The sequence below is a fragment of the Spea bombifrons genome, chromosome 7, assembly GCF_027358695.1.
Source record: "Spea bombifrons isolate aSpeBom1 chromosome 7, aSpeBom1.2.pri, whole genome shotgun sequence".
NCBI classification, from domain to species: domain Eukaryota; kingdom Metazoa; phylum Chordata; class Amphibia; order Anura; family Pelobatidae; genus Spea; species Spea bombifrons.
The window spans coordinates 41,438,288-41,465,615 of record NC_071093.1 but is presented as its reverse complement, the minus strand read 5'-3'; the positions used below and the strand labels follow the sequence as shown (position 1 = coordinate 41,465,615).

Sequence of the window (27,328 nt, the reverse complement as noted above, 5' to 3'; positions counted from 1 at the left end):
TAGTATGTGGATCGTATCATGTCAGTTTTTGGTCTTATTCACTAAACCCCATATTAGGTCCTTTAAGACTTCAGAAGGGTTTGCAGAACCGAAGAATATCACAGGCGTGCTTAGGTCTTACAAAGTTGAAATTCCCTGGCAAATTCACAATATGCTGAGTAATCGTCCTTGTGCAAGAACTCTTCTTCGTTGATGTTAATGAGGCTAGAAGACCTGGAGCCTGACCTGAAGGCTGGTGTCCCTCTTGTTCAGCCACATGGAGGTAATTTTAATGATATTGGCATTGACCTTGGCTGAGACGATAGTAGCAGGTGACCCTGTGATTCCTGAGAATTAGCATAGTGTATGCCTACTTATAAATGCAGATTAACCTAGCAAGTTTACTAATTTGACAAGTTTCAGGTAGCTCTGTGGATCTTTAAAGTGTAGCCAATAACCTCATATATTATTTTTGAAACTTTTTGAACATCAGTGGATTTTTACAGCTATGGGTTTAAACATTAACCATCTGCTTTCTCTACAGTGTTGGAGGGAACTGAAGAAGACAAACACTGTAACATAAGGTTTAGTTATAAAGGGCACGTTATGACCCTTTCGCTCTTTTACAAGCTTGTCAAGCTGTTCCATTAAAACCAACAGTTTGAGCTGTCAAGTGCTTGCCGCTTATCAGCTTGGACAGGGAAAGGTCAGCCGTCTCTAGATGACTTTGAGAATGTGATAATATCTGGAATTTCAGGATTGTTCTTAAATGCTGTACTCATTCAAGAACAATTTCATTGTTGAAAAGACAGGATTCGAGGAAAAACTCTTTTACAGGCGTGGTGAACTTGTTGGCCCGCCGATTTCACTATGCATAATGTACGATCAATCACTGAGTTTCTCCTGCAAGGAGGTCTGAGCTGGACCTCATATAAAAGGAACTTAGAGTTTCCAAGAAATCAGGGACTGGCTTTGGAAACCAAAGTCAAACAGGAGATCGCTCACACCTTATCGCAGAACGGAAGCAGAGACTAGACAAAGAGCCGAGCGGGTAACATATTCCTTTAGAAAATGACAAATTATGTACCAGGAGGATTTTGTTTAAAGGGGGATATGCGGTCTCATTCAAATATACAAAGACAGTCAATGTTTTATATTCAACGATTTCCCCCTTTTTTAAGCCACAATTGGAAATTGTTTCATTGCCGTGTTTCTGTCTTCTCCGTCAGCGGTGATTTTAAACTTTATGGACTTCTTACTATGTAACATTTATTTGATCTTCATGTATCGCGCAATTAATAAGAAACTAACACAACCTGTCTAATAATCAAAATAAGTCAATTTTTATTTTTCTTGAACCTTGAATACATCTGTGATTACCAATAGTCATTTAAAAAAATATCTAAAAGTGAACAGTAACTGTCTGCAGAAGAAATTAAGTCATTTTTTCCCGGCAGGCCAAATCCAGGGAATAATCATGGAAAGCTACTAATGTTATCTAATCCTAATTTCTATGATGATTTACAATAATTAGCAAGTATTACAGTAGATTGAATTTTTATCCTGGATTTCACCAGTCCAAATGGTCAACAGAGACAATGGCTAGTATTTATCAAATATAAAATATATATAACAGAACCATGTGATTGATACAGTGTTGGGTAATAATAGATATATATTTATTCTATGATAATCTCTGATTGTTAGCAGCGATTGCCAGTTGTCTTCTAATTTTCCTCATCGCTCGACATAGGTTCAATAGCATCGACCGGCTGGACCCGGAGAGAGTCATAGTTTGGAGGAGGTGTGCCTGGAATAGCCATGCTTATACGGTCGAGGTCCTCATGACGGAAGCCATGATTGGTATGAGCTTCCACCAGCTCAGACACGGTTGGAGGGGCGTCTGAATACTCGGGTTGCCTTCTCCTTTGCCTCCTGTCTTTTTTCCACGCGATGAGTTTGAGTATGGTGATCCAGAAACAGTCTATTATAATCTCTCCAAACTCAATGATGCAAAGGACCGATCCACCCATCCAGAAGCCAAACTGCCCCCCCAGGTTTGAAAGCAACCAAACCACCTGCGGAATGAAAAAAGACATACCATGCATTGAGTCCAAATATTTTAAGGAGACAACTGCTACATGCTTTGGTCTTGAGCCCTCACCAGCTTGCCAAGGCTGAACTAAGGATGTTTCAATGATAAATAAGGCTGTTTTGAATATATATATATCCTCGAGGAGGAATTATTGTTTTTAACATAACTAGCCAAAACAACAGGGCATCCGTTATCCCTCTGCTATAATAGACTGGCTTTCCTATGATTTTAATTTATTTAAAAACCCAAAACAGGACTCGGCTTACAAGCTTGGTTGTAGAATGACAGATGTATTTGCATCGAATGTAGGTGTTTCCCGAGACTTCACATATATGATGACGTTACAAGTGCTTTTTATCAGAAAATCATAAACGAGAGCAAGGATTTTCCCGCTAAAGATTTCCAGGTTACTTTTTGTCCATTTCAGGAGTTGGGCATTTTTTTCTCTGAGAGCGGGAAGGGATATTATGTGGTTTGTGTGGCGGATGATTCAAGATCTTGTATGAACTCGCCTATGATGTTGGAACAATTATAACAAAACATAGAAGTATTCAGAAAAGAAGCAGACTAGATGGGCCAAATGGGCCAAATGCTGACGCATACTTTGTTACGATGGAACCGCGGGAAGAAAGTCATAAGAGGTAATAGGTTCCTATGAATCGTCAATCATACCTGTACATCGAGCATGAAAAGGTAAATATTATCTTAACACCTAAGCAAAGTTTTTGCTTCAGAAACAATGTGTTAATTACACAATGTTTCGATTTGGCTGGCTTAAGTATTGCACGGTTTACTGTAATTCCCCCTCTCCACACCTCTGATTTCCCCAAATACCGCTTCAGGCCCTGTGCACGTGAAGCCTCCTACCCCCAGGGCACTCACGTTAGTGGCTGCAGACTCCCCGATGCTGCGGTAGTTAAATTCCTGAAAGTAGATGTTTAGCCTGACGATGCCGTTCCTGCAAGAGGAAAAAAAAGGGGAAGAATTAACCCCCTAAATAACAACAAAACAGGTTTCAGTTTCTTACATAGGAATAGGAGGTTTTGGTCTGAAAACCATGTCTTGCGAAGAACTGATCCCTTCATCTTATCCCAAAAAACACATCTATTAAATGCAGATCTAGGTTTCATATATGGCAGGTACTTGTCTGAAGTGTATAAGGTGTAGGTATGGTTTAACCCCCCCACACTATACTCTCTTTAGAATATACCCCACTTTGCCTACTTCCTGTCCATACGTCCCTTGGTCAGTGGCCGATAAGATGACGTACATATGACATGGATTCATGTGACCGCGCTCATCATGTGTATCCAGCAGGCAGCACAGATCTGCAGCACGAGCGATGATAAAGGTAAGTGACAGGAACCATAGAGAACCTGCCCTCTTGGCATTTTCCCAGTTTGCCTGATGGCCGGTTTCGGGAACTCTCCTGGTTTGGCCAAGGATCTCTGGGTGAAGAATCTCTCTCCTCTCTCTCCTCTTTCTCCAGAACAGGGGAGCTGTGTTTAGAAACCCCACTCCCTGCCCAACTTGCCCTGCCCTGAATGGGTAACCATCCCACTTGCGCCACCTTTGCTGGTGTTAGCCCTTCCACTCACAAAGCCACCGGGATGTTCCCATGTCTGATTACGGGAGAATACTAGGACTTGTGCCTATGTAATATACATAGCGGATGTATCCAAGTTTTGTTAAGGGGATTTTCTTGGGGGTAACTTCTATCGATTAAAATAGTAAATGGGTCACAATTACACATGTTTCAAATAAAACATATATATTCCAAAGCAGTGATGTGTGCAGTATCAGCAGACAGGCCCTGCGTCATGAAATCAGACCATGAGTAAAAAAGATGGCTTGATTTGTGAGTGAATATAATGTGACCTTACCGATTAACTGTGATGTTATGGCTGGAGTCTTTCTCATATGACAGGACATGATAAATCCAGTCCTACGGTAAAATAGTGCAGTATATTAGATGTACTCAAAATCATATTTTGATTACATTTCAGAACTCAATCCTGGGTAACGAGACTGGACCCAAAACCGTGCAGACGTACATGCAATTATTGAGACAGGGTGCTTTGATCAACTGAATAGGACTTTCGGTATCCCAGAGTTCTGTCCTGGGTTCCCTTTATTTCTCTTTGTGCAAATTTCCTTGGGGCAAATGCTTTGGCTTCTACTGCCACCTCTACGAAGATGACATTAACTCTATCCACACCTTCACTATGGCCAGAAGGGTGCAGCTTGCCAACTGGTAACTCAGGACTCATCACTATCTTTTACAACCTCATAGCTTATCCATAGCTTATCATTCATCCCTATCCTATCTTTCATCTGCCGTATCCCACCATACATCTACAGCATTCTACATCTACAAGCATCTCAACTAAAGACGTTGCTGGTCCATCTCTCTGGAGCTCCCTATCGCTGGACATTCCTCAACCTAAAACTTCAAAAGAAAACTAAAGAATAACCTTTTAACTCTACCGTTACAGTAACTTCCATGTGCTGTTAACACCTGTAACCTCTGCATGAATACCTATTGTAACCCACTCATTCTATTAGTGTTCGAACTCTTACCTCTGATCCCGCGGATGGCCAGTCTGCCATAGAAATGGTCATTTTATACTGAGTGTCGCTGTAATTAATACGAGAGGTAATTAGAATGTGAAGTACGTCTTATTAACGACATATTGAGAAAAGCAAAAACCGTATGCTGGAGAGCACTGAACCTATGAAGGAGCGAGAGACACAGCTTGGCGATGCAAAAAATGCAGAAGTATGATGTCACACTGACAGCTTGATGTCATGTTAAAATGCTCTAAGCGAAACGCGTCGCACAGCTGTCTGCATTCTCTATCGGAGGGACTTAGACATCAGTTCTGATTTTCTAGGCAAATACCATGCGTCTGGTCTGTGGTAGCTGACTAGCTATGCAAACCGAGGATCAAACACGTATTGCTGGCACATCCATGTAGAAAGGCTAAAGGAGCTTGTAGAGCGGGGCTGTCAAGTGCCAGAGCTTAAGGGCAGAACCAGCTTTTTGAGATATCCCAGTACGATCACCAGCAGCTCAATCAGAATTGTTGTAACGGAGTAAATCCTGGTCTGTTTGTGGCTCTCGAGGCATACAGTTCAACACCACTGGTGTACGCTATATGTTTGGAATGATTTTGAGGACTGCATGGCGGGCCGGGAAGCTGTGTCCACGCTCATCCGTCTACTTACTTGCAGGGCTGCTGGCACACACTTATACAGCTCTCTCTATTAGCTACGGAGTCTCTCAGCTCATAGTAACACGGCACTGAAAAAAAAAAAGGTTATCCACACGATTGAGGTTTATGAGTTGAGGAGCACATAGGTCTTATTTGTCTTTTAGGAGACATATCACCCAAGGGTGGCAGGGCAGGGCTGGGTAGTATTTTCCTTTTGGCTGCTTTAATTTGGAGACCTTGGGCCACCGCCTGAAGCTTCTTCGTGTGTTTTTCTTTAATTCTACCTGTAGCCATTGGGGTTTCTATTGTTACAAAGGGGTTTTTTTTTTTTTTTTTTTTTTAGACAGAACTAAAGAACTAGGTCCATCCTGGCTCCTAAATGTTTAATTCTTCTAGACAATGTGTGTCTCACAGGGTTTTATGTGCTTTGGGCTTCTTAAGTATTGGACCTCTTGGTAGGACTTGCCCTCTGGGTTGAATGTTGCCAGGAAATAGAAGACTTCCATTGGCAAATAGGCATATCTTTCAAATACAAAATGGCCGCCTCAATAGGGTCGGTGCAGATATCCTGTCGATGGAGCACACAACACAGACACTTCGCTCTTTACTTACCCCAGTCTGGATGCTCCTGATTATTACAATACTTTGATCCTTGCGGCAGCGGGTACAGGTAATAGGCGCACTGACACGTAGCCACCATTTGTTCTTGAAAACAAGACCTAAGGCAAGACTATACAAAAAAAAATAAAAATTATATATTATTTTTACAATGAAAACATAATGTGTGTCGATCCTGGAAATATTTCTAAAATACAAATCATAGAAACTTTAGAACAACGTTCCTCTCAAAGACTCTTTTTAATATTGTTACAATGGCTGCTAACGCCTGTCGTTCTAGTAATGGGGTTGTAAAGGGACGCTGCTATGAAAACTTTTTTTTTTGTTATAACATAGCGTCTTTTACGGTATTCTATTTTCCAAAATACTTTTTTTTATATTATTCTCATGATTTCTGGAGGTCTCTTTTCTTATACGCCCTGTAACTATTTTTGTCTCCTACTTATAGGTAAATCTAATTTTATGGCTCTGCTTATTAAGAAGTTTTGGGGCAAAAACTAAACAAGTAACATGAATCAGTTTGATTACGGAAAAAGCTGTTAAACTTCCAAAGGATTTTTTTTTTTTTGATGATACTGTGCCTTTAATAACCCAGAAACGTTGCCTCCAGACCCCCAAAAAGCATAAATCACCAAAAATACATAGTATGGCACATTTCAGACTACCAACTACCAGTGGGATTTACCCCGAATGCCGGTGACACTTCACCCGTGCCGTCTGGCTCTTCCGGATTATCTAGTGTTCTTGCTGTGCAGAGGATGTGTCAACATTTTTGGGACACACGCCTAAGATCTGAACAGCGCCGGCTTGGTCTGGTTGAGACCGACCTGAAGATTGATGGTTATGTTTTGCTGATTGTACACTTTGTTTTTCTTCATAGCGCAGTGTAAAGGTGAAGCAGCGTGCATTTCTTTCATTTTTTTTTTTTTTAAATAGTTTAAAACACTTTTAAGTAGTACTCCGTTTCAAAACAAAATAGGCTGAAGACCTGGTATTTTTCCACTGATGTTTTAACCCCAGGTTTGTAAGGAAGTAAAAAAAACAATTAAGACTTTAAAGTGTAACTTAAGGACGTCAAGATCTTTACATCAGAAGAAATGGGCCAACTAGACGTGCCCAATGGTTCTTATCTGCTGTCAAATTCTGTTTCTATGTTCCTAATGTGCTCCTTTATAACTAACAATATTTTTATGCCGAGTTATCTTCCTTAGACCTTTGTTTGAGGAGCGTTGGGAACGTCCTAAGTGTACACTGAGTTGAGTGGCTGCTGCTTTCAGCATTGACTTGGCCCAGGATCTTACGTTGGGTTTTTCTAGACCAGTGAAGGCTGTGAGATTACCTTGATGTGAGTATTGGAAAGCTGGCGATGCTTTGTATTTACCCTTGGAAGGGTCAAGTTGCCCCACAACTGGAGCTGGAGCTGGAGCTGGTTGACGATGTAGACCCTTGGACCAACGCAGGACTTAATGAGCAGACTCTAGAACGCTCTGGTTGGACTAAGCAAGTTCTGATGTCTACTATGGGTTAACATATACTTTGTACATATTGGTATATAATGCAGGGGTTCTGGTGGGTGGACAAAACTAAATAGGACCCCAAATTAGCCAAGAATCCACTAAATCTGCTGTTTTATCCCTACATTTGTGTGTCTATTATCCTAATTCTTGTTAGTACAGGGCGTACATTTTTGGAACCCACTACCCCGGACCTGTCCAAGGAGCAGAGTCATATTCAGATGCTGCTGGTACCAAACTAGACACCCCCTTATACAGACGTCATCATATGAAGGAGCCTTATGCTTCCTGGAGGACTTCATACCAACCCAGGACCCTATCCGGTAGCCTGATATGATAATCAGAAATAGGTTCCCTCCTTTCTGAACCAGATGAGTAAGCAAATGATCCGTTGTCTTATCGGAGGCCCGTAGAAGGTTAATGGCTTTGGCACAGGACGCTGGTTCTGATATCCTTGATGCCTGTGGATGTTCCTTACTTTAAATATTTACCTAAACTTAATCCAGTTACTGACATAGGTATCAGTGCTGTAATAATGTTATAAGTTGGCTGGAACAAGAGTATATTGCGTTGTTATGATCCGCAGAACGACAAAGGAATTTGAGAATGTTGTGTGCCAGTCTTAAACAATCGTTTTAATTTTTGTTTTTGGCTCCCGTTCCCGTGCTTTAGGATTTATGTACGTTTTGTTCTTAGGCATATCCCTCGTGGCTTTGACAGAAAGTTCCTTTGTGTAATTTTTTTTTTTTTAATTACATTTTTTGAAGCACAGCAGGAGCTTTTGCAAGGTTCTCAAGGAGTGGACTATGCGCCGTCACCAACAGGTGGATTCCGTTCTCAGAATTAGGAGCCTGTTAGTGAAGATAAGCGGTAACCTCCATAATCTTCCAAAAAGTTCCTCCAGGCAATAAGTAGTTGGTTGGCAATTATGGGAACAGTGTTCTAATAACGGAAGGTCCTATTATCGGAGGACAGAGTAGATCTGTCTGCTATAAACCAACATGTGACATGCGGAAACAATGAAGCATCTCCTCCAGCGGTATGGGAACGGATTTCTTATTCGATCTGGTGGTGGTCCAAAAGTACTGAATTTTAGCTAAACTTCCAAACTTTACATAGCAGCCATATTTCCAAGCAAAATCTTTCATTCTGGATGGATCTGCATTACTAACTATTTGTGATTGGTTTTCCATTGTAGGCATAATCTATTTTAGAGGCCCGTTAAATATCAAATTAAAAATGCTGACTGTGCCATGATTACTAAAAGTAATTTAAAAGCTCCAAACCATCTGATCTCCATGGCCATGTGTGTCCCTACAAAGCTTTTGGTGATCTGGGAGTTCCTATTGCCTGCAAATTGGACTTTATGTCTGTATAACATTCTGCATAAGAATGAATATAAAATGTAGACCATACAATATGGCACTTTTTCAATGTGTGTTAGTGGAAAATGAAGACTCGATTCCTGGGGGTCTAGAAGAGACACCAAATGACCGTTGAGTTTGGGAATCATTAAGCACCATTCCAACAAAGATTGTCTAATGGTCACGATCCCCACCGTAATCCATGAGATTAAAGAGGATTTGTGAAACGGGTACAAGTAAGATGCGATGTACGTTTTTAAGACACAACAAAAACGCATTTCAGCAACCACTGGCTGAACCTTACGATTCTCAAAGCTTTCCAAGACATTCTCGCTCAAACCTGCTCGCTGCCACTTCACGCTCATGTCTTTTGCCGGTCAGCCGTGAATGCCAAATCTTAGTCCTGGGTTCCGAACAATTTATGCAGTCCTCATGTAACGTTATACTACTGGTCTAGCTGACTCCTGATTACATAATATGATAAGATGTTCTTCTACTTGTAGGTATTTTATCGCCAAAAAAAGAAAAACCATTAAAAAGGGTTGTTTAACTAGAAGCAGTCTAAAATGTTTCAACAATTTGGGTTTTTTGTATATAGAAAATGCTGGGATTATATATAAGTATTAAAGCTACATACAACACTGATACAGTTGCCATCATTGTGGCTACATTGGACCACCTTTGCTTACCTCTTGCCCTAACAGTATGGCTTTTCCAGCTTATGCCCTGGGAAACCCCAGCAGTCACTTTGCGCAACCCTGGCACTGAGAGGGTTGGTGTGGTAATGTTCTTTTAAGCAGGCTGGCAGGGGCAATTTAACTTAAATAAAATGGGGCCCAGGGCTATCTCCCCATGGTCCTCCCAGCCCACGTGAGGGAAGAGTATATAGGCATCTGTACAGACCCCTCCACCAACGTTTCTTCTGCAGTCTGTGACGGCCTTTTGTTGGGATCCAAGATATGACATCATATCTCGGGGATCTCAGTAGGGGAGAGGGAGCTACCCCCTTTGGGCTTATGCAATTCTCTAAATGGTCTCTTGTCTGAAAAGAATGTTTGTAGCCTAAATGTATAATTTCTGTGCTTCCTCTAAGTACGTTATATGCAGTTTTGTTGGGCAGCAGTTCCCATATATATATACATAAATATATAGAATACCTGGATTGTATAGGAGCTGTTATACTCTGCATACAAATTCTTCACGGGAACATCAGATCCATCATTTGTGCAGGTAGAGTATGGTGCCTCTAAATGTTGTATTCCATCCTATATAAAAATAATGCATAGAACATGAACTTATTCTTAACTTATATATTTTGCACCTATGCTTCTGAGCTCTACTATAAATAAAATATAACAATTATTATTATAATGTAACATGAATTAATTCAGTGACCGCTGCGTGTGTCACGGCTAATTTCAGAAAACTAGGTTTAATCTCAAACATTTCTGTTAGATTAAATTACGACGTACGCGTCAGCGGAATTAGGAAGGTAAGTAATTATTCTATTTTAAGAACCGGGAAGGAAGTGACACATTCTGTAAATCGGCAGATATAATGCGATTTAAAATGTTTGCATATTTATTAAAAAATAATATCCCATATGTAAATTATTATTTCGTGTAAAATACGTCTATCAGAAGAACCGTTAAAGTTAAATAATTTCCGATATGATTTTTTTAAGTGAAAATAAGTGAAAAACAAAACGATTACTTTTTTCACATGTTTCATGTGGGAATTACTACTAATAACTTAATTTTACAATTACTTTTGCTTTTATGGCACCCATGCCGTTAGTGGAGATGCTTTAACTGTGTAGGTCAAGTGAACTGCCCTTCTTCTCCTAATTTCACGGTGAAGTTAGCGTATAAAACATTAAGCCATGAAGATAACATCTATTTTAAAGAAATGAATACTGTTAAAATAATAGTCTTGGAAAGCCATTGTAAGACTTGTGGCATTTTGGATTTACCCAGTTCCAACCAAACCAAATGCTGGCCTGCATCCCATCAGATAGCTTTGTTTGAAGTTGGCTTTTCTCAGAGACCTACCACAAGGACAGAAATTGAAGTCTCGGACCCAGCCATGGCATAAATCCCCAAGTCTCTGAGGAATGGGAAACTTCGCTGTTGGTGCAGAATAAGTCTGGCTGCGGCTGTCGTCTGGAGGAACGGAATGTATTCCTCCTGATTTATGTCCAGAACCAACCTTAATCCTGAGAAACAACACATTGGTTAAACCATGCCAACAATAAAAATGGCACACGTGTCGATGTTGTGCGGCATTATTCTATATGAAGAATCCAAAGAAGAGTTGTGGTTTACCACTGAGTTGATATATGAATTGGGTCTGGGAGATTTTAGGGATCCGGCCAATGCCAAATGGACATGCCAGCTCTATCTAGACACGGATACTTCTAGTGGTCTATCTGTCAATCAAGACAAATGATTATTTATTAAGAACTTGGAGGAGTCTGGTGAAGATTAATAGATCAGAGTAGGATTGAGATGGCACTGGTCCAGGTGGTCCAGGTCCAGGTCCAGTCCGACTCTTCGTAAGATTAGATGTTAGCAGGGCACACATTTTCATGCTCTTTTTAAAAAAAATGGATAATGGACACTTTTTGTCCAAAATAGAAGAATAATGGTCTTCCGTCTATCATTCAACACATAGAATTTTGGCCCTTTATGACACACAACAGTTGCTTTAATTTATCATTGTTTTTTTAGCCGGCAGGCATTCTTGGATGAAGTTTAAGAAGCTATGCTCTATTTTTCTTTATTATTGTACGTATTTTCTCAAATAAATTGTTCTAATTATTTTGGTCTGATCCGTAATAATCCATGGAACAAACCTATTTACTGCAGTAATCGCAAATGTGGATTATTATAAGGTGCTTTTTGTCTTCAAATGACAGATGAAACCTTGTTTGGTGGAAATAAACAGCGATGAATTACATATTCTGTGTACTTGTAAATGAACCAAAAGGTGCAGGAGAGAGACAATCGCCTTGTGTTGTAGACAATTATTTTTGGATCCGATTCAGAGCAGGTATTTTATCACGGAATCCCAGGTATGGAATAGTAATTTAATGAACCAAGCGAAGCCAAGATGGCACAAAACCTTTGGCATAAAGATTTGAAAAGGAAAAAGAAAGCAAAAAATAGTCCTGTTTGCTGTCTGCTGTGGCTTTGGTGCCATGTATTACAGGACTGACACCTAATAATTACTTGTGCTTTGATAGTGATTCATTCCCAAATTTAGAGCAATCAACACCCATATTTAGAAAAAGGATGTTCATTGCTGTCTAAATACCTGCTGATGTTACAGTTTTTTTTGTATCTGTATTCATATAGATACGTCTTTGATTATTAATAGAATAAGACAAATAACCAGTGCAGTCTGACATAAGAAGCATGTGCTAATATTTCTTGGAAACATTTGGACTAAGCATGTTTGCAGGGTATGTAGTTTATTTGTACAGAAAGGAAGGATTTGGAAAATTAAATGGTTAGCCTTCTAATTAACATAACAATGCACATTGGCACAAGACTTGGTTGTCCTCTTCACTGCTCATATTTGCTCTATGTATAGAGGCACTCTCTAAAGAGCAATTAATTCAAACCAGATATCATATAACTTATAACTTAAGATTTTAGACAACTGCCCTCACACTTTACCCACTGTGCCAACAACCATCCATAGTGGACACCCATGAGGTCCAAGTATCAGATACCAAAACTTTGTCTACAGTGGAAAGTAATAAAGCATAACTCTTCTGAGATGCTCTATGTACTTAAATAGTTCCATTAACCGAAGGAGCTTAGTTTCTACACACCTACCAAAGTCAGCTCCTGGACTTGCCGAAACCATAAGCTCTTCTCCTTCCTGTCCCCAATTAAAAATATAACAGTTTCCATAATCAGGATCATAAATATGTGTAAAATTTCTGAAACAGAAAAAAAAAAACAGTTATACAAATCTACTTGTTCCTCCTTAGACTTTAACTAGTCAGAGTGTCCTGCTGCGTGATTAAGACTGAGTCACTCTACTGGGTGGGTGTTTGTTTCGTGGATTGGGCGGCAGAGAGGGATACTAATATACTTCAAACACAACCCTTCTAAGACTGTTCTTAAGAGGAACTGGTAGTCCATAAAAAGAACAGGCTTGTCAAACTGGTGTGACCCTGCTAAAAACAAGCAATACACGTGAGCCACAGTTTATATGGTTTGCCCAAGACAGCGGAATGTGTAGGAGTTAGGTTGGAAGTACTCTCTAGTCACTGTAAATAAGTCATGTTACTTTTTAAAATATGCGTTGATAAGAAGATAATAAAAATTGGTTTAAACGGCTCTTTTGCAGGAAATGCCACAATACTATTACCCAACTCTTCCTAACTCTTCCAGGGTAGTCTCTCTTTCCATAGTGTAACGTTTTTAATCCTACCTGTGCAGGATTCATTCATTAAGGCAAAAGGAATAGGTATTATGACATTGAAACTACCTGCTTTACCAATCATTTCTTCCGTATTCCGTTCAGAATTTGTAGACACAATTGTACTTTTTCTCTGACTGCACCAAGACCCTCTGTGATTTCAACCAATTGTTGGCCATAGATGCAAAAAAAGCCCGCTATACGTTCTAAAAGTATCTCAGGACATTCATTCTCACCAAGACCTGTTCCATCTCTTCTAATATGGGTTTACGTACCTGTAGCTGCAGGCCTGACCGCCAAATAAGCAAGTGAGGATCATTTCCTCTGCTTTGAAACCCATGTGAATCCTCTCTGATTCTGGAACTTTGGAAAAGAGACTTGAGATCTGCAGGAGGTACCATTCATTTAAGGCTTGAATCCCACTGGTGTAGTTCCGGTACATACACTGTGTACCATCGTTTCTGCACTTTAACAAAAGAAAATGCATTATAAGTAATTATATTATATGCAATTATTATGGCTTTTGGGGCTTAGGCAATGGTTGATACTGGTCATTTTTAAAACGGTCTTATAAGATTTGGCTTTTGTGTTCTGTTATGTCTGCCTTTAATAAATTGTTCTGCCATTTCATTCGCCTTTATTTTACTTGCAGTTCTACATGTGGCCACATGGGGTGTCATGGGTAAGCTTAAGCCACTTTCCCCCTGACCAGATTCCTTTTGCACTCCTTCTATAAACAGTCTGGGGGGCAAGTCCCTCTAAATGGCCCAATACTAATGTAGCCCAATACTCGTTTGGTTATTGTGCACTCTCTGGGTCTGTGCAGCACACATTCTCCAAGGAGAATTTCATAGAAAAAACTTAAAGACGCCAGTAAGGATCCAGTCTGAGGGTAAATTCTGTCTAAAGCCCTTGTAAGGCTGGAAACCCCAGTGGCTGCAAGTGGAATTACAAGTACAAAACATACTTTTAGCAGTAGCCCAAAAATCTTCAGATCAACTTAGCCCAGGGGGCAACTGCCTGCCCACCTTATCAGCTCTACCATTGGTTAATATAGCAAAGGAACAAGGGAATATGATGTAATATTAGGGCTCTGGCTCAAAGCCAGTAGACTGTGGTGGTGTTAAGTTTTTACAAATGATATGTACATATATAATTCCATACCAGACTGATAATCTATTGAACATCAGCCGCTAAAATGTTCAGACCGCGCAAAACATCTACACACGAGGGCTGTTATTTTAAGAGTAAAATTGTGAAACAGCCCTCGATTTATATTTCACCGATGCACATGCCTGCCCATGTGACTCCCACCTACTCTTGGAAGGAAAATGTATCTGTTTTTAACCTGTTACACAATAACACCTTATAAAAAAATCACAGCCTTGGACTCCGGCTTGAACCTGCTGGAGATTTGTGAGGGAGACACATTGTAACACTGGGTATAAGAAGAATTGTGCGCAACTTTTCTGTTTACCAACTTCTATTTTAGTACTCAGACAGAATTTTACAAGGATATAACGTTTGTCATGCTGAGTCTACCACGACATGCTGAGGAACTCACATCTCGTGTACAGCTGATGAGGGCTGGCAACGTTCAGCCCAGGAGGCAAGTCCATCCAAGCGACTCCAAAAGCACATTTGGCAGGCAACACAGTCAACGTGCAGTACTATCTATCCCTGTCCAAAACGCATTTACAGAAAGCGAAGGCCAATTAAACGAGCCACGTAAAGATTCCCTTATGGAACTGAAAGCTGCCTACAGTCCTTCTTAGTGTCCATGACCTAGTAGTTGTGTGGGCTCTAGGGACCAGCCTAGAAAGATGGCTCCCCAAGACAAAATAAGAATCGCCGCTTCCAGAGTTATGAGTCCGTGGACAGCGTTGTGCATTATACTGTATGGAATTTTCAACTAAATGAGAAAATAAGTCCAATTTCAGAATTTTTTATGTTTTTTTTTTTTTTGAGCACTTGATATGAGCTTTGTTTAATTGGCTGAATGATGAATGGTATGAACAAAGTAATGGTAAAAGTGAGCTCTTCCCGGCTCTACCTTTTACCTGCTTGTTCTGTGCATAGAGCAATAATATGTCAAATTTCTATGGGTGAAAGGTGTTATATGAACTTTTCTTCAGTTCCACTGGGGGTTGGCACAGTTCTGAGGTGTTAAGTTTGGTAATGCTACTGACTGGAGTATGAGTGGACCTGGTGTATGGAATAACCTCTTTGGAAGTCATGCATTTGGATTGACCTACAGGGAGTTGGTGAGCCACATGCGTTTCCATAAGAGGTCTTCTGACTGTTTTATTCTATTCCCCGGGTACATTATGGATGTCTGTGCCGAACCAAGTGTCCCTCAGAGGCAGCAGGTAGAGGTAGGCAGTAGACATTGCATATCTAGATTTCAGTAGGGCTTTTGACACTGTCCCGCATAAAAGACTTAACAATAAACTGCAATCTCTGAGTTTAGATCCCAATGTTGTTGTCTATTTGCTGATGGCACAAATATTTGCAATAGGGTTGATATTCCTGGAGGAGTAAGTCAAATGGCAAATTATTTGGGTAAACTGGAAAAATGGTCTCAGCTGCGACAACTGACGTTTAACGTGGATAAGAGCAAGATAATGCATCTGGGGCATAAAAACCCAAGAGCAGAGTATAGAATATTTAACACTGTCCTAACCTCAACATCTGAGGAAAGGGACGGAGGGGTAAATATTTCAGGGTATTAAAGGTAGGTAGATAATGCTGGCAGAATGCTGGGCTGTATAGGGAGAGGGAAGCGCTCATGCCGTTGTACAGAGTACTGCTGAGACCTCAATTGGAGCATTGTGTACAGTACTGGGGACTGGATCCAGAAGGATATGGATACTTTGGAGAGAGTTCAGAGAAGGGCTACTAAACTGCTTCATGGATGTGTATTTTTGCTAGCTGCATTGCTATGATATCATAACTAAGAGCCCAAGTCTAAAACATGCAAATAAAATGCGGATAAAGCAATCAGCCTCGCCTACAGTTCTATAACATCACGATGTTTTATTGTTTCTTTCCAGAACGGTGTAAATTTGTTATTGCTTAAATAAAAGTCTTTAGACAGGATGTTACGTCATCACAAAAGTTGAGAAATGTTGCATTATTGCCTTTGTAGCCGGGACTGGTTCAGAAGGCCTTAAAATCCGAGAGGGGCAGAGAATGTGGGGGAGGGGGGGGAGAGAAGGGAGAGAGAAAAGGGGAGAGGGGAAAGAATGGAACGCAAGAGAAAAGGGGGGAAGGAGGAGAGAGAAGGGAGGAGGGAGAGGGGAAAAGATACAGAAGATAGATAGAAAGGGGGTAGATGGAGAAAGAGAGGAGATTGAAGTAGAAAAAATATATTGATGAGACAGAATGAAAAGGGGGATTCTTGGGCATGAACAGGGGATCTTTGATCTTCCCAACTGTCCCATTAGGGATGCCAACGTCCCAACAGACTGATCTGGCCCTATTAAAGGGCGATCTGTGGTCGATTGGGATGCACCCAAACTCTGTTAATTGGAAATGAACTGCTCATTTATTAGTAACGTAACAATGGTTCACTAGAAGCGCGCGGTCACGTTGGATATTATCAGCAGGGAAATGAGTTTAAAGGAAAACTTACCAGCTTTATAGCAATTTTGAATCTTTGAGCGTATGATGTTCGGTTGCCCGAGGAGCTTGCGTTTCCCATTGAACTAGGGTTTGAAAAATCCGTACTACTGTCAAAGATATTATGGATAATAGGGTTGTTTGGATCATTCTCATCTATGACAACCAGGGGCATGTGATTCCAAAGGTTGGGGTCCAGGGTCACATTACCACTGATATTGCTGGATGGAATGAATATTCCATTGCCGCTTTGGCTAGAAAACTGGATTCGATCCAATGCAGTATCAACCAATTCATCCAGATCCTTAAGGAGATGTTTGACCCGTGAATACCTAGCATGGTAAAGAAGAGATTAAGTTAGATGAGCAACCTTTATAGTGATATTACATTCAATAACTCAGTGTAATAATTGGGAATTAAATTAATCAATATAAGTTTCATTAGCTAGCAATTAATTTAATATTTAGATATAATCTAAATGAAAAAATTATATTTATAATAATAAATTAATAATTACTATGTAGTGTCCATAAATATACAGATGTTTTCTCCCATTCTATGATCCCATAACACTAATATATAAATATATATATATATATATATATAAAACAATAAGTAATATATAAATAATATATATATATATATATATATATATAAAACAATAAATAATATATAAGTAATATATATATATAAAACAATAAATAATATATAAATAATATATATATATATAAAACAATAAATAATATATAAATAATATATATACATATATATATATATATATATATATATATATATATATATATATACATTTATACATTTTATTTGTATTTACAAAATATAATAACAATAAAATAAACCATTTAATACACAGTATAATGAAACGGTGACTAACCTAAAAATCTTTACATAATCATTAAATCATATATTTTTTAGAAATAGCTGGAGACATGCTGTTCACTCCACTGCGCATGTGCTTATCTTATCTTATCTTAAGGTACATTGTGGATACTGTTTCCCCGAAGTCGAGTCTCACTTGAAGCTCACACCTTTTTCTTTTCATTATACAAGTTACTCATAAAAAATTGGCAAAAAATGCAATTGCCCTGGAGTTACTCAACCTACGTTCTACATTCCTAATTATTTTCTACAAACACTTCTTTTATCTTTGACTAAGCGTTAGTAAGCTGCAGGATGACTACATAAAAAAAAAAAAGATAGATATTACAAAACAGAATAAGCAGAAAAGCACAGCTGTCAGCGGTTATAAGCGCTGCCTGCCTAATTTAAAGTAGGTTTATTATTTAAAGGGTTAAAAACCCTTAAGTATTATTATAAAATAAAGAAAAATAATCCGAAATGACTGTTTTCAAATATAAAGAGACAAATAAAAATATTCCCTTGTTTTTGACGATCCAACGCGTTTCACTCATATGGCCAACCTGCGTTGGTGGGTTCGGCTGTTTTTATGTTTACAGTCTACTTGTTTACAGTAAAGTCTACGAAAATGTGTGTTAAATATGTTGTCTTCTGCCGATAAGACTCACTTGAATGGATTGGCGTTGCACACCGTCACAGCTGGGAATTCCATGGCTTTAAATCCTATATTGAGCGACACGCTTACACCATAGGAAAGGTAGGTTTGGATTAGGAGCCCCCATTGCCAAAACACAAGCGCAGCAAAGACCATCGTCAGGATGAACCACATGACTCTCTTCTTTGGTCCCTCTTTGATGATGCGTTTGGGGCCATGGGTGTTGGTATTATCACAGAACCAGACAAGCAGCTCTTTGTAGGTATAACCGGGCCCTTTCTGCATTCTATGCAGAGCCTTAGTGAAATATCGATTCAACCCCTTCATCTTTACCTACAGAAACACAAAAATGTTATTTTTACATAGTCAAACAATAACATCATGGAAACAATGTTACACTATATTATTAGATAAAATCTTACTTCTGAAGAAGGGACCTCTGAGGTCACCAAAGATTATGCAACTTTACATAATTATGTAATATATGTAGGTCAACCCAATAAAAGGTGTCAACTTCAACTCAAGACTCAATTTTCTCTTGGGCTATTACAGCTATATCCATTTTTCTCACATCTGACTTCAAATTCCTTCCTTATTTCCCTCTCTCCAATGGTTCTGGGACATAGAAATGTACATTTACATCTGTATATTTTTAATGATCATAAATAAATAATGCAGTTAAAATAAGCTTGCTCAACCTACTAATTTTCTGTTATGGTCTATGCATGTACATGGGATGTTCCCAGGAGACTCCCGTGGAGCTTCTTCCAACGCTCTATATATGGCAGCTGGTATGGAGCAGATCCTATTCCTGGCATCCAGCCCATCCAGTTTAATTACATTCTAAGTTAGGAAAGAGGAGGGGCTGCATGAGAGTGGAAACAGCGTAAGGGGCTAAGTCCCCGCCCCTGCCCAGAAATCAGAAGACTGCCCTAGAGGAGCAGCAGTTACCTGCCATACCCTAAGCCTCCAATGTAAAGCCAGAGAGTTGGAGAGGAAAGTCACTAACTAGTGTCTATGTTACACAAATGTTTCTTTGATTATCCATTGTTTGAAAACGAGATGGACACTTCTTCTCAGATAGATAGAGACCCACTGGAATAAAGCCCCCATTATCCTACACAAGCAATGGACCAACATCAGCAGGTCAGCTATTAGTTGTCCTGCCTTTGTATAGATCAAAACAGCACAGAATGTTTGAGAGGCTCATCAGTCTCCACCCAAATTACAATTAATTACCATAAAAACATTGGCTCCGTACTCCTCCTAGAACTCGTGGCACATTATACTCCTCAGGCCAGTCAAACTGGAACATTCAGATTTCTCCAAACACTTTTTACTTTCACAATCCACAATATATATACGGCACAGGGATTGGGAACCGATCCCTGCCTATATCACTTGTCATTTACTAGCACACGTGCAGAACAAATTCTAAACCGTCATTATCTATCTACGCAGTATAAGTACAGACACAGAGACATACCGTATAATAAATATCGTTTAAATATGTCATTATATATATTATATTTTAACAGGAACCATTAGTTATAGCGCAGACAACAAACATCCTGATCCTCCAGACCACAAACGTTTCCTCTGTTTTAAGATGAAGATGTTACGTTTTTAGTACGGTTCACAAGCAGAGGTTCGAAAACATTCCAAATTCTTTGAATACTATATTTTTACATTTCACCCCTTGCAAAACTAAAATGTCTTGTCTTAGAGAAGAGGGTTCTTTTCGGGTTTTAACACTGAAGGAAACAGAGTAGGGTGAACATATAGGCCATTTATATATATATATATATATACACACATGCACACACACGCTGATCAGCCATAACATTATGACCACCTGCCTAATATTTTGCATGTCCCCCTTTTGCTGCCAAAGCTGCCCTGACCCTGATCACAAACTAGGCCTCACTATCCCATTGAACGGAGCTGCGGAATATTAATTTGCTAAATAAAATTAATAAATAAGAATAATATTTTGGGGGGCTGTGGTGTACTTGCCAACTATGTTTGGGCCCTGAGTCTTGTCTTTGTGACTTGACTTCTGAATAGTTACAATGTGTCAACCAGGAGTGGGCTAAGGGTCCATTCCTGGACAGGTCTCCATGATAAGCCTTGTGGAGGTCATTGTTGCTTATGGGGCATTTAGTCAAATGTCCTTCACCCACAATATTGCTTACCCACCCCTGGTGTCAAAACTAAGTCTAGCCGCTGTGGATTTCGGCAATGTCACAATTCTTTTCCATCCGCTCCTCAGCGGAAAGTTGAAGTTTTATTTCTAAACGGCTCCTCAGCGACTCCGCAGCAGGACCGTTCTCAGATAGACACGATGAGACGGATGACAACGTAACACCATGAAAAGCTGTTGTTTACATTGGAAGCAGTCAAGACCAGTCGAGCAATAAAATGTATTTTTCTTAAAACTACAAAAGCTTCTTAAAACTACCTCGGATCCATAAAAGAAGCCAAAGTTATTTTGTAAACATTATAGATGAACTCGATAAACTATGGGCTGGAATAGCTGACAGAGAGAACTCTTTTAGAGCGGGGACCTCACGTTCTCGCCAGGAATTTTGTTTGAAAGCGTCCTAAGGCTAGAGGGCAAGCTCCTGGTCCTCAACCCCTTTTGAATCTGTATTGTGAATGTATCTTTGTTATGTTTTTTTTTTTTTGCAGAATATAAGCGCTTAATAAAAAATTTATAATAATTATAATAAAAATGCAAACATTTCTTTTTTTCCCATTTTTTTCTAGTGCTATTTAGCGCCTACTCAGTGTTTTTCCCAATCTTTTTTATTACTAGTATCAAATAAAAAAATAAATTATGCTGTTTTATTATTTAAACGTGGCATTTTTCCAGGATACCATGTCTACAGACGGTCTGCCCTGAATGTGTTCTAGCACAGATTTCACAGCCCAATCTATTGAGAAGCACACTGACTCCTCATAGAATGGTTGGGTCTTAGTTACCCAGCCTGACACTCTGACTAATGAAAGTCTATGGAGGAACGGACTTCATTAGCATTGCCGTAAAGCATCAGCTCAGTGTGGTGTTTGAGCCGGGAAAGTCACCAAAACTATCATATGGCTGACAACAACGGTGGCCTCCAGGTCTGCAGATAAAGGGGGTTTATTGGAGCAAAATGGGATAAAACCCAGACATTCCTCCGTTTTAATCTACTAGATACGGCATTTTGTTTTATGCCCAAAGGCGAATATTTTTTTCATGGGGCTTCTACTTTAAGCTGCCATTGAGTTCTCTATGGACATTTCTGATAACATTTAAAGGAATCAAGAGGTCTGCGCAAGTTCTACTGGATGTCTAAAATCAATCAATTAGGAAAAGTAATTTATTCCGAGAAAGCAGGCATTTCTAGTATTTCTTGTTAGTAAATAAATTGAATTTTACCTTGTGACCCCCAGCACTCCCACTCTGCGCACAAACAGACTTTCTGGATCGTTGGGACTTCTTGGGAAACTTTCAAATTTACCACCTTCCCTTATCTCCCAAGGCTAAGGAAAGATTGTCACCTTTTTCTGTTGTTAAACAATAAACCGTAAAAAACAGAAGTTTTGTGCTGTGTTATGTGTCAATTTATTTGGACGTTTCTCACAAGCCACGAAAGCGAACGATATGTTGTCAAAACATTTACACAGAATGTGAACCTTTTAAAAAAAGCAACATCTCGGTAATAAGGAAGATATAAAACGCGGGTCAGCTTTTATATACGTTGTAAGTCTAGTAAAGACAAAGAATACGACACGGTATAAAAATGTACAGCACATACATAAGGTAACGCACACGCAAAAAAAATTAACCTCTTATTTGCAACAATTACCTTTCCTAGTACTGTTCATAATTGTACTGGGAACACTTATTTGTCGTGTGACACAGTAGCAGACATTAATAGGTTGTTGCCATAGAAACTGATTAAACCTTCAGAGGAAAGAATGAAATGATACATTATAAAACTAATGTTTTGTCTAAGTGGAACAGCACCTTTAAAGAGTATGGTTAGGTATGTCCCTCTTTGGCCAGAAACTATGCTGGATGATATGACGATGTATCTAGATAACTACCGGCTGAGGATCGTGGGAGTTTGGTAGAGTAACAGATGAAGTCTGTGTATCCAAGTGCTATTACACCCCGTGACGTATCTCTGGCCAGGCCCAGGCTAAACCGGTGGGCAGATCGCCCTCCCACCAGTGTGCCGCACAACAACGGGCCGGTTACGAGGGATAGAGCACATTTGGAAGACTACATGCCAAATGCAAACTATCCACCCTGTTCCAAAACACGTTACAGAAAAGACATGCATAAAACTACATAAAGGGAACATAGAAAGGATTCAGTCAATGAGTAAATTCTTCCTAAAGCCCTTGTTATGCTAGACACCCTAGTGGCTGTACGTGGAACTGCATGTAAAACACACAATACAGCTATAAGCCACAGCTCAAAATTAGAGCAGAGCAGGGGGCAACCACCAGCCCTACCCTGTTGAAATGTTTATGTAGATCTTTTAGGCAGTGACCAATTCTAGTCAAGGCCTAGGGTGGCAGGTCCAAAAACCAAGGGGTGGATCACCCTCTTATGGACTGCATTAACCCCTTAAGGACAATGCATTTTGAGCTCGTACATGTACGGGCTTTGTCATTAAGGGGTTCAAAAGGATTGTGCGTCATGGAGCGCGGGCATATGAGGTCATACCCCAGCGCTCCGCAGCGAGGACGGCGGCCATGGAGGGTCGGCTGGGTCAGGGCTGTCGTAAACACGTCTTTGCTTTAAGGACAAGTCCCACAATTCAAATCTCAGAACACGTGTTATCAAAGTGCATAGGACATCATGTATCTATCCCTCATGTCTGTGATCTGTACTGTTTATGCATATTACGCAAAAGTGTACTTGATACAATGCAAATATATCCTACTTCTAACGTTGTTTGTGTACATACATCTAAATCCACCTAAATATCCATCCTTCCCACCCGCCAGTTTCAGACATCTTGATAGAACAGTAATTGTTGAATGCCTTCTACTCTTAAATAAAACATTTTTTTAGGTGTGAGAATAGGATTACTCCAATAAGAAATTCCCACCTCCGACTCCGGATCCGTGTTTGGGGTTCAAAAAGAGAGGCTCATTTTTGAGACGAAAGACCCCCCTTACCCGCATTTAACTACGCGATGATTATGAGCTTTTGATAAAGCCCCACCAAATATAAGGCTCCAACTCTTTTCTTCCATTAGAATACATTTGTTTGACATATTACACTGTTTTATTGTTCTTTCTTTACATGTTCTTGCCGGATATACCATTTGGATTCTTTGGACACCATACTCCGTAGGTATTATCTATATTATTTTCCACACTCACTTGGTGTGAGGGGCACGGTCACCTATAGCTGTTCTTTCTGTTCTTTTATGAATAAGAAGCTGAAGCTGCCCGTGAATAAAGAAATCCAGACGCTTTGTTCCTAGAATACCAGTTCTTCTCTACTGTTTGAAAGCTTTTTTTTTTTAAACAAAATGTAGATTAGACCCTTAAGATGTGAAGGGAGTCGCATCCAGAAGCTACTCAGGTTAATGTTTTCGTTAAACGCATGATTCAACAAACAACTTTGACTTTCACCATGTTCATCTTTGTTACGCTACACACTTGACTCAACAGCCTAATTTGGTGGGAACCAGTAGGACCAGAACTGGAAGGTGATGTCCACCAAATTGCACTATTTGATAATTCCCATTAGTCATGATACTATCTAAGGACCTTCAATGGTCAGAGTGGAACTAGCTAAGGCTGAGTACAACGTGATAACATCAAGGACTCTATTTCCATCCGACCGCTCTGCTAACTTGTGCCATAAACGCGCCTACTTCAATGATTTTTTTGGCCTTGTTGTCCTCTTGATCGTTATTGTGTAGATACACAGAGTTGGGTTTTAATCATGGTAGAGATACATGCACATATATGTAAAAGGCCTTGGTTGGACAGGCCAAAGTTTTTTGGACTTTGTTCCCATTAACATATGTAAGTCATAATGGAGGACTGGATAACTCTCTAGAAATTGTTGGTAGCCCCGGTTGACAGTTGGCGCCTTTGGTCAGTCTCTCCCAACCTCTGCACGGTCTGGTCTTCAGGAGCCCTATGTCTATCCCACGCATGTTTAAATTCCCTTACAGTATTAGCCTCTACCATTTATGTTGGGAGGCTGTTCCATTTTTTCTACCACCATCTCAGTAAAGTAAAACTTCCTGACATTGCATGTAAACCTCTGACCCTCCATAACCTGATGACCAGAAATGATCCTAAAGGTCACTGGCCACATCCTCAGTATTTTTCACAGTGTACATTTGGGCACATTTTAAAATAAGTCCCCACATGCACACATATGTATTGCAAATCATCATCAGTAAATACAGACTAAGGGGACATGTACATTGGGGACGATCATGCATACATATCACCCACCTTACATACATCCCAGAGCAAACATATGAGCAGATGCAACTAAAACACTAAAGAGTTCATACACAGAAGCTAGACAACATACATGTAAATTCACTCAGATCATGTCATTTGTAATCCTGGATACAGATCATATGTAATAAAACCCACACAGTAGGATCCACTCACCTCCTGGCTGGGGACTCCTGATCAGGCAGTGGGGGTGCAAATCTCTGATGACTGGCAGTGAGTAGGGACTTCTAGACCAATAAATGGGCATGAGTTTCAGTTTAATGAGTGTGCAGTGGTCTCGGCAGTGTGTGCAGTGGTGTGAGTGTGCAGTGGTCTCAGCACGTGAGTGTGCAGTGGTGTGAGTGTGCAGTGGTCTCAGCACGTGAATGTTCAGTGGTCTCCGTGATTTCACCCAATGAGTGTGCTGTGATCTCAGTAATCTCATCCAGTGAGTGTACAGTATCTCAGTTCAGTGAGTGTTCAGTGGTCTCACCCAGTGTATGCAGTGGTCTCAGTGATCTCAGCCCCGTGTATGCAGTGGTCTCAGTGATCTCACCCAGTGTGTGTTTAGTGGTCTCACCCAGTGTGTGCAGTGTTCTCAGGGATCGCAATCCAGTGGTCTCAGTGATCTCACCCAGTGTATGCAGTGGTCTCAGTGATCGCAGTCCAGTGTATGCAGTGGTCTCAGTGATCTCACCCAGTGTGTGCAGTGGTCTCAGTGATCGCAGTCCAGTGTGTGCAGTGGTCTCAGTGATCGCAGTCCAGTGTGTGCGGTGATCTCAGCCCCGTGTATGCAGTGGTCTCAGTGATCTCACACAGTGTGTGTTTAGTGGTCTCACCCAGTGTGTGCAGTGTTCTCAGGGATCGCAATCCAGTGGTCTCAGTGATCTCACCCAGTGTGTGCAGTGGTCTCAGTGATCTCACCCAGTGTGTGCAGTGGTCTCAGTGATCTCACCCAGTGTGTGCAGTGGTCTCAGTGATCGCAGTCCAGTGCGTGCGGTGGTCTCGGTGATCTCTGTCCAGTGTATGGAGTGGTCTCAGTGATCGCATTCCAGTGAGTGTTGAGTGGTCTCGGTGATCTTGATGCTGTGATCTCCGGTGCAGTCGGTTCCCAGGCAGTCTCTGCTCCCCGGCTGCCGGCAGGTGCAGGATGCAGTCCCGCCCATCTCCCTGAGCAGCTCTCTCCCCGATCTATTAATCTGCTCCCCGCATCCCACGGATGCTCTTCTGCCCCACTCAGCCCTTGGACCCTCTGGGGAGTGCTCTTTGCTCTATATGAATGTTCACTCACACTCTTCCACTACTCCACATCCCATTTATCAGACTCACACTGTACCCCCCCACACTCACACATCATCAGAATCCAAATCACAAAATGCCCCCTAATTCTCCATGTAACCCCCAAAGGCAAACAAAACAAAAAAAGACCCTCCTCTCCTTTAATAGAAATGCAGAGATTTAAAAGGAATCCCCCCTCTCCATCATGCAGGGCATTTATTCTGCGCAGACCAAGTTCACTCTTTGTAACAAACCTCATTGTAACATTATTATTATTTTTATTACTGATATAACTCAAGAACTTTGATAATAAAAGGTCCATAACCTAGCAGCCCAATTTAGATTTTTATAGGACCCTGAACAGGGCATTAAAATCAGAAATGACCAAAAGTTCTTTTTACTACACATTTTTTTTCTGAAAAAACAATAAAATGTCTTTTTTGTCCTCCAATACTTATCCACAGCAAATTTAAAACGATCACTTTGCATTCCCTGCCACCATTCTATCATATTAATTCAGAAAATCTGTTTTGAAGAGAAATATCCAATTTACCTGCCTGATTTGTTTCCACTTTTTTCAAAAGGTGATTTTTGCATATTTTAAACTCTTATAAAGCTAGGTTATGGTTTACTAAGGGGAAAAACTATATCTGATTCTTTTTACATTTATTTTAATTTAATTTCCAGTGTAAATAGACAGATATTCCAAATGGTTGCAGGTACTTTTTGGAAATGTTCTATTGTGTGACCAGCAAAAAAAGAAAGGCTTTGACCATAAAAAAAAAACAAAATACATTAAAAAATAAAACAAAACAAATTAGAGATAAAAAAATAGTGTGTCTAATATTTAAATGGTTCTGTATATGAAAAGCATAATTTTGGCTCATTGGATAAGGCATGAAAATAAATATCATGGTCTCTGCACAATGCAGCGGTGTACACATGTTTTTAACACAAGAAAAAAATACTATGCTTTATTAAATTGTGGGCTATTTTTTTTTACCACTCATAAGCAATAATGTTCTTGGTAAAAAAAAAAAAAAAACGTTCTTGTATCTTTCCTGCTAAGATGACAGGGAGTCCATCTGATCACTTTTGATCACTTTTGATCCTTTGATGTTGATGAAAAGTTGGCTGGATAAAAAGTTTTTTTTTCATATTTAGCTTACTTACTCAGGGCTCAATTAATATATTAATTAATGCATAAA

General features: G+C 40.0%; 1 protein-coding gene across 3 annotated transcripts; it reads right to left on the bottom strand.

Annotated features, from left to right (window-relative positions):
• Positions 1 to 1,302: 1,302 nt before the first annotated feature.
• SCNN1B (sodium channel epithelial 1 subunit beta) lies at positions 1,303 to 26,070 on the bottom strand. Of its 3 annotated transcripts, none has more exons than XM_053472304.1 (13): positions 25,798 to 26,070; positions 18,385 to 18,704; positions 16,854 to 17,172; positions 13,495 to 13,685; positions 12,628 to 12,734; positions 10,837 to 11,000; positions 9,943 to 10,050; positions 5,902 to 6,019; positions 5,303 to 5,378; positions 4,655 to 4,712; positions 3,958 to 4,019; positions 2,957 to 3,032; positions 1,303 to 2,057 (listed from the first exon to the last, which is right to left on the bottom strand). In XM_053472304.1, the coding sequence occupies exons 2-13, from the start codon at positions 18,696 to 18,698 to the stop codon at positions 1,707 to 1,709; spliced, it is 1,944 nt and encodes a 647-aa protein (XP_053328279.1). In that variant the 5' UTR covers positions 18,699 to 18,704; positions 25,798 to 26,070; the 3' UTR covers positions 1,303 to 1,706. The 3 variants fall into 3 exon arrangements, with proteins under 3 accessions (XP_053328279.1, XP_053328281.1, XP_053328280.1); XM_053472306.1 differs by lacking the exon at positions 25,798 to 26,070 and adding an exon at positions 25,540 to 25,611; XM_053472305.1 differs by lacking the exon at positions 25,798 to 26,070 and adding an exon at positions 25,020 to 25,151.
• Positions 26,071 to 27,328: the final 1,258 nt, after the last annotated feature.

What these genes read in the sequence shown, in the direction of transcription:
- SCNN1B (XM_053472304.1), bottom strand. Translation starts at nt 18,698, where the DNA reads ATGAAGGGGTTGAATCGATATTTCACTAAGGCTCTGCATAGAATGCAG. An exon ending in CTTCAATTTCTGTCCTTGTG is followed by an intron (nt 10,051 to 10,836) that starts GTAGGTCTCTGA and finishes ATTTTTATATAG; the next exon opens with GATGGAATACAACATTTAGA. An exon ending in TCAGGAGCATCCAGACTGGG is followed by an intron (nt 5,379 to 5,901) that starts GTAAGTAAAGAG and finishes TTTTTTTTTCAG; the next exon opens with TGCCGTGTTACTATGAGCTG.